This window comes from Orbicella franksi, chromosome 9, assembly GCF_964199315.1.
Source record: "Orbicella franksi chromosome 9, jaOrbFran1.1, whole genome shotgun sequence".
NCBI classification, from domain to species: Eukaryota; Metazoa; Cnidaria; class Anthozoa; order Scleractinia; family Merulinidae; genus Orbicella; species Orbicella franksi.
Window position 1 is genome coordinate 12,669,624 of NC_138153.1, and position 12,345 is coordinate 12,681,968.

General features: G+C 38.9%; 1 protein-coding gene across 1 annotated transcript; it reads right to left on the reverse strand.

Moving 5' to 3' along the window:
- Positions 1–146: 146 nt before the first annotated feature.
- On the reverse strand, positions 147–2,861 carry LOC145497169 (neuropeptide SIFamide receptor-like). The gene has a single exon (XM_081476971.1). The coding sequence runs from the start codon at positions 2,847–2,849 to the stop codon at positions 1,728–1,730; it is 1,122 nt and encodes a 373-aa protein (XP_081333097.1). The 5' UTR covers positions 2,850–2,861; the 3' UTR covers positions 147–1,727.
- Positions 2,862–12,345: the final 9,484 nt, after the last annotated feature.

Below are 12,345 nucleotides of genomic sequence, written 5' to 3' on the forward strand. Positions count from 1 at the left end.
TCAAGTCTTAAAGTATATAGCAGAGAGAATACCTAACTAAAAACTAATACGAATATATTAAGAACTAATACGAATAAATTGATTCAGAGTTAGAGTTAGATCACTTCAAACATATTGCTAGCAGGTGTTTTCTTTATCAGAGTAACCGACATTTCTTTTGTTACTTTAATCTCTTGAAGGAATTTGAATATCCTTTCACGAAAGGTGCAGTCCATCCTCATTTTAAGGTATACAATATTCATCTCATACCGGCTATTCATTTACGATATTTATTATATGGCAAGCTCCATGAGCGTGCTAGATGAGCCAAACCCTGAGCTGTTATTAGCCACCCGAGCGGGCAAGATAGCGCTTTCTTCCTCGCTCGGGACTATTGGCTGTTTATTTATGCCACATAAATATACTTTAGTTGACCAAGCTTGTTCGGCCAAGATGGCTCTATATTTTTGGTTTCATGTCTAATAATAAACGTTACAATGGTTTTTTGAAGGCGAATTGTTCTTTTTCATTCCTAAAATATTGATCTTGATTTTCTGTATGTAAATGCAATCGCCAGTCCAGTCGAAAATAGAAGCTTAATAAAAGCTTAATAAAATCGAACAAGCTTGGTCGACAGTTTCTTCCGATGTATAAAGAGGAAACTGAACCCAACTTTAGCAGACTCGTACCCAGTCACTATTTACATGTTTTCGGGGTAGAGAAGATTGGATACTAGGGTGGATTAGGGTGCGCGAGGCATCATGGGAAAGGTCAAAGGAAAAATAATACTCTCTTCTCTTTTCATAACTCCCCGCGCGCTCCACTCGATTCAGCCCGCTTTTTCTTTGAAACAATCCAATCTCAACAGTAAAATAGCGACCGAGTACGAGTCAGCTGATATTTTAGCATAACCAGCACGTTCCGTGACTGGCAACAATCCAGGGCTATAATACACTGTACTTAATTAATGAAACCCAGTCCGATTCTCAACCTGTGTCTTTTGGTATTCCTCAGGAATCCGTGCTAGGGCTGTCGCTCTTTACACTATTTATACCAACGGTCTACCATCTTCTGTCACTTCGGGAACACTGTTTATATACGGAGATGATATTACGATCTAACTGATTTTTTTCCACCCTCAAAGGTGGGAAGTAATCTTGAGGACTGCCAGAGCCTTTCTTATGGATGTTTATGATCCGTATGCCAACTACAGGCGAGTCGCTTTAGTAAGAGTGAATTTTTGCCCGAAATTGCAGATATTGATGTCACGTTCAGTAAACAAACTTAAAAGTCAACAACCTCTCGGGGGGCTATAACTAAACTACGTAGGTAGTTATTTTGACATCATTATGTAAGCATCTGCCAACAAGCCTTGTGTATCGGTGTGACAGTCCTTTTTTCTTCATTGTAAGTAATGGCTTCTCTCTAGTTAATCGAAAATAGCTCAACAGAACAGACCACTGTTCATTGCTTAAACGACGGAGGCAATTAACGCTGTGACGCAAAATGACATCTCACCGAGTAGTCAAGTTTTTCTGGGTTTTCCAAGTAGCTGGTTAAAGCAGGATTTCCCTTTTATTTTGATTAGGAAATATATATGGCCATGAACAACTGAAGCAAGGAAGAACGCTAAGGCGGACACAATACGAACTGTCTTGAACACTTATAATTGATTACTTTTTTATCTTTAGGCTATTTATTAATAGCGATAACGTGAATCTATTTTCCTTGCGTCTCGTAACAACGTTTCAGCGATGCTCTCTGACAGATGTCGCTCGATTCAAGGAACAACGGGAGGTTCCCGTTTGTCTGTTCGCTTTGCCAGTCTCTCTCAACGGCAGAATTCTTCCAAGACTACTGCGGTACATCTTAATACATGTCAAACATATGCAAGGATTTACAGCGCTCCAAGAATGAAGCATAAATTGAGCAATGAATGGAATCACATCTCGAAATGCACAAATGGGTGAGGCATTCCAATTCCACAGAAAAACTAATGTGAACAGGTACACAACCAGTGGTATCATGCAAACGAGAAAAGCACTTATTATCGCCACTGACATTCTAATGGTGTCTCTGACCTTTCGAGCTCGATGGAGTCGGACACATGATAGTTCCAGCTCAGTACGTTTGATATTCGTTTTCAACTTCCACGCTATGGTGACATACACAATGGCCAGAAGACAAATAGGGAGAAGGATGAAAGTAATAAAAGTTGCCGTGATGAATCTCTTGGTTGTTTCTACATGGTCAAAAGCCGGTGCCCAAGTTGAACTGCAATGTGCTACATTGTCATTGTCAGAAAATAATCTGAAAGTGTAAAAATAAGGTGCATGAACTGCAATGGCGGTAATCCATGTGCATCCGATACAGATGAAACGTGCTTTTGCGGTGATGAGTTTGGCTCTTAAAGGGAAAACAACAGCGACGAATCTGTCCATTGATATCAACAGGAGGCTTTCGATGGAAACAACAAGAGAGACGTCAGGAAGAAAGTAGGCAAGTTTGCACAAGATGACTCCCAGTATCCACGGACTATCAACCTTCCAAGCATCAGAGCCTGAAATTATCTGAACGATTCGGACTGGCATGATGGTCAAAGGGGTGAACAGGTCGGATACAGCCATGTTGAAAACAAAGTAATTAATCGATGTTCGTAACTGCCTGTTGGTATAAATAACGATAAGAACCAAGAGATTTCCCATCAACGAGACCACTAGGATGAAAAAATAGGCCGCTACTTTAAAAAACACTTCCATAGAGGAATCTCTCCCAAGGCAATCTTGAACGGTGCTGTTGTGACCTTTGGGGTATTCCAATACTGCAGACATGTTGCTGCTGGGTAGTTCCAAGCTAACATTTTGTGACATCTTTTTCTTTCGTCGTTTTGAAAAACGACTCCTTCCTCAGTATCTGATGTCTATCTCGATCATGTATTCCAAGGACGTTGAAAATGTGACAATGTTGATTTGCAAGTTTGCTTTTATACCTTCTCTATAGCTTCGCGTTAACATTGCCTGTCCATTACCTTTAATTGAACTAACCTTACGGATATGAACGATATTATATTACAGATCATCTGTCTGCACAGATCATATACGAATGGAAAAGGTATTGTATTAAAATGAGCTTAACCACCTTTCATGAAACTACGAGATGCGTTTTCATGACGGTACATCAATTAGACAAATACAATAGAACATACAAGCTGTTCCGTATCAACTTTCGTTTATCAACTTAAAACGAAAAAAGGCCTCGAATAGCACCGCCTAATAAAATTGATAGTTAAGAAATAAAATCATTGTTAATTGAGAACAAAATAAATGGGCGAAAAATTTCCCTGTATTGGTGATGAAGCCACAAAAAAATGTCGTTAACATTAATGTAGTCTCGTAAATTCAACTTGGGCGTTAAAGATAAATAGTGATAAGAGAACGATCACCCACGCTTTCATGCTTACTGACCCAAATTCAATTTAAAAATCGAGGTTCGCCTTTTGAGATATAAATACTACTTCCTGTTCTTGGCTATATTTTGGTAAGCGGGCAATAAAAAACATCGTTATGCGATACGTACGGCTTTCCTTACATTATCATTTCAAACATGAATGGCACAAAAGCTTGATAGCTGCCAGTTCAGTTTCAGTAATGCATGTGATGAGCAATTTATCGTTTCGTACTGTTGACAGGTTGACAATGGACTAAGACAACACATTAAAAATTGGTATTTGAATTATCTTACACCAGAATAATGATTACTTAACAGGCCGAATTGGCTGCATCTGCTGTTGAACACGAAGCGGATTGCAAGTTAAGTCTTTCCGTTCAAACTCCATTTCTGTTTATGGTAGTCTGGATTGCCAGGCACTTGAATTGCCAATCAAATTCACTCCGGTCTAAGGGTATTAAGAGCTGAGGTGAATGGGATCAATAGTTCAAGTATCGGGGGGTGGGGGCGGTGACCTTAATGCCCGAAAAAAATACACAACGCCCGAAAGCGTGGGTGTTGTTCAAACGCACTCGAATCGCGATAAATACAAAAGCGTTCACAATTCTCACGTCTTATGAAACTGTTATCATTTCAAAAATTGTCATTTTGGAACCTCGCACACTCTGTAACCTCGATCGACAGCCTAGTAAATTAAGGACGTTCGCGCTAATTGTTTCTGCGCATCCTTACTGCGCACGAAAATTCAAACGCCACGTCCTGCATCGAGCGTGCGCTAAGTAATAAAATGAACAATGATAGGGTAGATGGCCATTGCTATAGCTTTGCCTGGGTTGAAGATCTTGCACGTTCGGTGACTGCTACTTTTCTTTTGATGGATCATTTTCTCTACCGAATTTTAACGTTTAGCGAAAAAATGAAGAAAATCTATCGATTAGAAGTTTGATTTTTTTGTAAAATGCACCATCGAATTGCGTGCTTTTTAGCTCTTCGTTTATCTGTGCGGCAGTTTCAAATGCCTCTTGAAAGGTTTTGGAATTATAAATGCAATAGATTCACTTAAGGTTACCGTATACCTTCAGGGGTGTCTCGCGTCCAAGCGATGTAGCGCGTCCGGTTTAAGCTGTAGATACCTAAGCCCCTATATCAAATTAAAGCTTATAGAGCTGGCTATCAAACCATACCAAAAATTTTGAAATAAAATGAATTGCCAATTTTTTCACGGTCACCAAATGCAAGCGTCCTAATCACCTTTTGGAAGCTACAAGTCAAAGCGAATTTTGTTTTTCGCCAATTTATTTTTTTCCTCGGTTTCAGGACAAAAAGCGCTAAAAAAGCGTGTCTGCGTTTTTCCATATTCAATTGTAGTAAAAAGTTACAGAACATTTTCGAAATAGGATTAAAAAAATGTGAAGTGATCGTACAAAAATCGCTCTCGGAGAAAAAATATTTCGAAATAAACAATTCGCAGACACGTTTTTGTTTTTTATATGTTAATCTAGCTACTGTCCAAATTTGAGGGCAAACAAACAAATTCCGTTTGAGTTGTAACTCTTTAAAGTGTCTGCTTTAAGTGAAAAAATTTATCCGAGAAAACAGCTCTAAGAAAAATATCTTACTTCGCAAACAAACTCCGCCCACAAACGCCTTCAACTGGGTTCTCAGATCACTGAGCCAATCAGCGCTTGGAAAATTTACTACCATTAACTCGCGGTGAAATTTACGCGTGAATCTGCAAAAAAAAACCTTGCGTTTCGCAATGCGCTCAAGGCGGAGAGATAATTTTTCTGCAGCTGGGTTTTTCTTGAAGCTGGTTTGGCAAAATGGGGAAGACGAAAAAGGATACGAACGTTAGAGTAGCTGGGCGACGAGAACAAACAAAAGAAAGCGCGGCAGAGCAAATGTGCATGGATAATATTGCAATGGATCTCAATGAGTTGGACGATTCATCGGTATCGAACTCAACAAAAGAGTCACTGTAAACATCGCTGTTATCGCTGTCGAGTTCCCAAATTTTACACAACCTTTCTCTTCTCTTGACTCGATCTTTTTGCCCGCTTGATACGTCCGTAGCTTCATCCGCGAGGCCAACTTTCGCTTCTTCACTCATTGATGTATTTTTATTCATTCTTCGCTCTTTCGAACTGGTAAACGGAGTTTTCCGTGGTCCATGTTTACTTATAACTTAATAGAATTACATCTAACACGAAAAATGCTTGGATTAACAATGCTGATTAACTGAGTAGCCAGCCAATTCGTGGTATCAATATCGGTAATATTCCCGCGAAAGTAGTCTCGGTTGATTGCATACACGTTATAGGGCTGTCAATCAAGAGGGAACTTTTACTTCCGGCCATAACGTAAAACATCCATTTCTCCGCCAATATTAGGTTTTTTTCAATTTTGTTTTCAGAAATTAGAGATTACTCTTCGACCATTAGTTTGAACCAAAAATCCAAATTTGAAGAAAATTGCCGATCTGAAGGTATACTGTAACCTTAAACAAAATAGTACTAGGATAGTTTACCTCCGTTGATTTATCTTTGATATTTTAAGCTAAAAACCCTGAAGACCACGCTGATTTACGCGCGCCAATTTTTCAAAATCAAACTAGTTTTCCACACGCTTTATCTTGGAATTTTTTTCTTTCTGAGACAAGTAATTCATTATCTGTCCGCAGTAGAAGTTTGAAGAAAATCTATCGAACAGAAGATTTTCGCGCAAACGTTCCTAACTTCCTTGTACGAAAAGTTCAAGAAGAACTATAAAACGGAATTTGGAATATCTCATCGACGACGTTTTAGCAAGAATTCAATCCTGAACATTATCGAGTCTAAAACGTTTGGGGTGAAACATACGGCTCTGAAAAAACCACTTTCGTTTAATCTAGCAACAGAAAAAAAAAACTGTCAGTCTGGCTTTGAATACGCGAAAATTATAATTGATTTTTGCACACATTTGGCAGCTGAGAGGCTTAAAGCCATGAAAGTACCCTGCCTTGAGATATTCCCACTTTTAATCTCAAGTAGACGAGATATATACAAAATTACAATTTTAGAAAAAGCGCAGAAAGACCTTCAATTTGGTCATCTGAAATTCCGTTTGGCTTTTCACTTACTATAGCGATGGTGCCGCTTTGGTATCAACTCGAGAGAGCAATTAAGCTAGACAAAACCACGTGTTAATCAATCATTCGCTTTTGCCGGTCTGAGTTGAGCGGTAATTGAAAATTAATTTCCAGACATAAAGGCGGTTCTTTAAGGATTTAATGCACTGTTAAGATAAAATACTTATGCTTTTTTGTCTGTGTGGACTACATGGCGCTATCAATCTGTCATTAAACTCAAAAGCCTTGCATGATTAATGGTGAAGGCTTCCTAAATGCTCACGCAAATGACGAGTTTTGTTTCATGATTTTCACTTGACACCTGAAAAGAATTTTTAGGCCCAGGTCAAACGACGAACCTCATATGCGACTGACTAGATCAACCAACACGTTCTGTCCGTCGCTTCAGACGAATAGAACGTGTTGATCGATCTAACTTTAGTCGGACGAACTCAGTTGAGTCAAACGTCAAACTTATCATGAACTTTTTTTTATTCGCTCAGTTTAGTTCGTCTCGTGTGAAGTTCGACGTTTGAACTGGGCCTCAAAACATACATACATCCATAAATAAACTTTATTTTTTCTCGAATTTAAGAGTAGTTATTATACAAGCTAATTTTTCCGAGAGGAAAATAGCAAAAGAAATCAACACAATATACTGTAACATACAATTTACAATTCTGTACAATATTTACAATTAACGGCTAAAATATAACAAATCTGTATGCTAAATGTTTTAAAATACTACTTAAGCAGAAATTTAATTTACAAGTGTCCCAAATTTACTTTAAGTTAAGGCTAGCTAATACTTTTTTAAAGTCATTAAGGTTCCAAAGTTCGAACATTGTCCGGCAGTGAGTCCTATTGTTTAACGACATGATAAGAAAAAGAGTGAAGGCCACACGTAGTAGTTTTAGGTACAAGAAGTGTCAGAATGTAGTTACCGCGTAAATTATAGTAGGTAGTACGAAAAGTAAACATATTCCTCATGTAGATAGGATACGTACAGGGAGGGGGGGGGGGGGGGGGGCAAGAAGCGAGGCCAGGAACCGAGTTTCTATGATCGCACCAGTTAAGAAATTTGGCCGAGCAAGACTAAGTACTGGTTTGTGGAAAGCAAACATGGCGGACTTCCGTGAGCGCGATGTGTTTGTAAAGTTTTGTAAACGTCGTGCATATTTCACGTTCAAACATCTACGAAAAAGCTCCAGTTGCCATGCATCTAAATCTTGGACATTTGATCGAGGCATCGGTGATAAATATTCCAACGTAAACCTGTGAGCCCTCGCGAGCGGGAACTCCACAGTGTGAGCCAGATTGCAGGCATGAATATTTCATTCGAGCATTTTTGGGTGTCCTATCAACGGGATAAACTGAAGTATTCCTATATTTCCGGACTCCCTGATGGTAAGGGTTGCTTTTTCTCAACAGCTTCGTGACCCTTTTTTTGTTTGCACTTATTAAACTGACAGGGTTAAAGTAGGTTTCATAGTGGGTGCAGTGGGTACGGCGTTTTACGTTACCACAAGAGGTCTGTTTCAGTTTCAGGCAAAGCATCTGGCATTATTTATGAAAGCGAATACTGGATAGGTCCCTCAGCAGAATTGAGAATTCATCACCATCTCTTTGCCGTTACAACACAATAGTTGTGTCGTTGACTGTTTTTGTTTCTTCATAATCCTTAGACTTTTGTTTTGATATTCTTGACTTAACGGCTTAAATAATGGGTCCAATCAAGTCGTTGAGATGGAGAGTGTGCAGGAGGTTTGACTTTACCACCTCATTTTGTTGCTCTTTCTGCACTAATTTTTTATGCCACCTCTCAATCAGTTTTCAAAGGGTTCATGCTCCTCTCTTGCACTAAGAATTGTCATTTGAGACAAGTACTATTAAAGACTTCATTCATCTGACTTTATATTAGTCTGCCTTATTGTCTTATTTAGCTATCCTTCCACTACAGGAACAAGCCATTGATAATCAACACTTTGGGCCAAATCATGAGTTGATATATTAACATCCTTACTCATCTTTTTGCCTTAGAGGAATAAAACAAATCCTTTGTTTACTGGTCATTTGATTAGCCCCTAGCCAGTTAGCCCCCAACCACAAGTCGATTAGCCCCTTACTCATGCTTAAAGAAAAAAATATATACAGTTTTTTTATTTCTGGTTGGGGGCTTATTGACCTCTGGTTGGAGTTTAAATGTTTAGGGGCTAATAGACTTGGGGGCTAAATGACTGTTACAGATCCCTGTGCTTGATGTCTTTTCTTGTTATTCTCGAAAGCCTTAAAGCCAAGTTCCAAAATTGGCCTATTTCAATTGTTGTGGAGGTTCTTTTGACTCAGGTTTACCCAAGTTAAAGTTAGTAATCTGGATGAATGACCATTTTACCTGCTTACCTCATTACTAGCACTCAACTACAGGTAACATGGCCTCATTTTCCTTCCCTGGGTCTATTTCATAAATTATCTCCCTCAGCAGATGAGTATATGGCAGCCCTATTTTGATATCCAGAAGTATTACAGAGCTTTCTCCCACCACACAAATAAAACTGATGCTTATCACCAGTACAAATTATGCCAAAGCATTTGAGCAGAAGCTGCTTTCTTTATTTTCACGGGTAAATAACTTGTACACGAAATACTTCAACCTAGTAAAGGTTCACATTGAGTCTGTGCCTAGCAAACCGTCCATTTTGGACATTCCCATATGCAGAAGCAGAAAAATGATTTCAAATTTGCGAGTTCACATTGGTACTGAACAGTAAGGGATGGAGGTTTCAAAACCTCTATAATTTTATCACTGCATTATCGAGACGCGCAAACTGGTAGCTATTTTCAATGTTGTTGACTGATCTGCAACTGCCTTCAAGTTTCATGATTTAATTAAATAACTCGAAAGAAAGTTTTCAGACTCAACACATTACAGGAAAATCATAAAGTAAATGCAGTCTTTCATAAGAGAGTAAGTTAAGACGGAAAAAACTTTAGACAGAAAAGCTTGTTTACTGTAGTCAATGTAAGCTCAACTCTGAACAGTTGAGAAATATTTTAAAGACTTACTTTCGGAGGCTTCGCGATATATAATGGCAGACATGAAACAGTTCGACATCGGTATTTTCCATAGAAATTTGGGAAGAATAATTGGTCGGTGTGAAGATGGAAAGTAATGAACCTTGAAATTTCCACAGCAAAATAAAAACTTCAGCTTCGTTTTCTTCCTGAGACGGAGAAACCTCTCCAGGCAACCAAGAATGCAACCACGCTCGCCAGGAAAATAGCACAAAGCTAGTCCTGGATTCCCTTAGTCCTGATTGTCTCAGAGCTGTCGTTAAAAATTGCTAACAGCGAATAAAAAGTTATCGAATCGAAGGCAAACCCTGAACAAAAATGGCGGCGAAACATGTTTCGGTTTCCTCGTGTTATTTTCGCGTTATGCGCATGCTCGTTACGGTTCTCAAATGGTTGACAGATTTCTTTACTGGGGCGATCATAGAAACCAGAAAAGCGGCGAGATCGAAGGTAGCTGCCAGCCCCCCCTGGATACGTAGTTAGAAATAAACTTTTGTAGATTAAAATTTTAATATTGTGTCAGGAGCCAGAACGTCTGTTATTTTGAGAAATACAGTTGACTTCATAAGATCAAAAGGAACCCACGCCTAAACCATAAAATTTGTAGATGGAGATTGGGTGGTGCAAGATGGCGGTGTGAACGTGTTTGTGTTCTGGACGCCCTTCATGGCCGAAGCCGCTAAACGAAAAGCGTGGAAAAGCTCTGCAAGTTCAACAGAAGAACGCTTCTCGCCTGACGATAAAAGAATAAGGTGCAACACATCTATTTCTGACGGTTAAATAAGCAGTGAACCGGACGAGGTGATTCATTTACTAAACATGGCGGAGGCAGTTATGACTAAATTAGAACTTGTATTAGAGAGACTTGGGAAGGTAGAATCCAAGCTTGAAGAACTGGAAAGCTATGTTAAATCTGTAAATGCCAAGGTTAGCAATCTTCAGTTAAAGGTCTAAGGTTTCGAGTCATTTAAAAAGGAGACAGAGAGGACGATTCAAGACATAGAAGACGGCATGGATTTTGCTAGTGCAGAAAGGAAATCCTTCAAGAAAATTTTAAAAGAAATGCAAAATCAGCTTGACCAGCTCAAAGAGGAAAATCTCTATATGGAGGTATACCAGCGGCGCGAAAACTTACTCCTCTTTGGAAGAAAAGAAGCAGCCACGGTACAGGAAGACACGAAGGAGGTTTTGGTCAACTTTTTGAAAACGTAGCTTGGCATCGAAGTGGCTAATGAAATAGAAATCCAGAGGACACATCGGATTGGAAAGCGGAGCTCCTCCGACGGAAAACCTAAGCAGATTATTGCACGCTTCTTGAGGGCCCTCAAGAAGCCGGCAAGACCCTTTCTGCTAGTAGCTTTATTGCTAACAGCTTTTGCTGGCTACTTTTCTAATTGCGTGATTGTGTGTTGTAATTTTGTTCTGTCCTTTTTGTTAACTTCCTTAGAGACTAACATGTTGATTGCTTTATATACCAGGGTGGAGGACGTGCATAGCACCTACGACTTGAGCTTCATGTGTATGGAGTTCTGTATACATATTCACTGGTCCACCAGCTTTATTATGTTTGTTGCCTCTCAGTATTTCTATGAAACGTAATTCAAAATTTTAAAATATTATCATTAAATGTTCCAGGGATTCGTTCTTTTGACGAAAGAGAAGCACTGTTTCACTGGTTAGTGAAAGAGAAGTCTGATATTATTATTTTTTTTTTTTTACAAGAAACATACAGCACCCCAGGAGTTGAAAATATTTGGAACCGGAGGCAAACCTCACATGAACTGAATCTTGTAAAAATGTTGAGAATTTGTGTTCATTTTTTGATTTTATTGGTAGCTACAGAATCAGAAATCCTGATGTTAGACGATTTACATGGAGACAGAAAAACCCCTATAGTGCAGCTCCGTTTGGATTTTTGGTTAATTAACAGCACCATTGAGGAAGAAGTGGAGAATGTAGATATCATTCCTGCGGTAAAGAGTGATCATTCCGCCGTCTTATTGCATATACAGTAAACGGAATTGAGGAAACAGGACGGGGCCCTTCTTTTTGGAAATTTAACTCCAGCCTTTTAGAGGATGATGATTATACATAACTAGTAACCGATAAATATAGTGATTGGCTAGAGGAAGGAAAAGATTTTCAAGACCTTAGGATCCTTTGGGATTCCATAAAGTGCAAGATCCACCATGAAACAAACTATTACAGTAAGCAGAGGGCTAGAAATCGAAGGGAGAAACTATCAGCACTGGAGGGAAAAATCAAAGAATGTAAAGCAAAATGTGATACACATCCAACTCCAGAAAATTTAAATGATTTGGAAATCCTTCAAATTGAATATGATCGACAATATGAATATATGGCTCAAAGAGCAATTATTGGAGCAAGAGCGAATTGGTATGAACATGGCGAGAAAAGTAATGAGTACTTTTTGAACTTAGAAAATTACAAAAAGAAAAAAAGCTGTATTAGAAAGCTAGAAGCAAATGATATTTGAACGACTGATCTGAAACAAATAATGACTGAGATTCATAAATTTTATGCAAATCTTTATGACACAGATCGTCGTGATCGTGGTGGCCTATCGACTGACGAATATCTTAGTAATAGAAGCACTAAAGTATTGACGGACGAGCAACGGAGGACTTTGGATAACAAAATTACAGCAAACGAATATTTCGAGGCGTTGAAATCCCTTCAGACAAACAAAACACCAGGAAATGATGGCCAGAGAGTGGAAT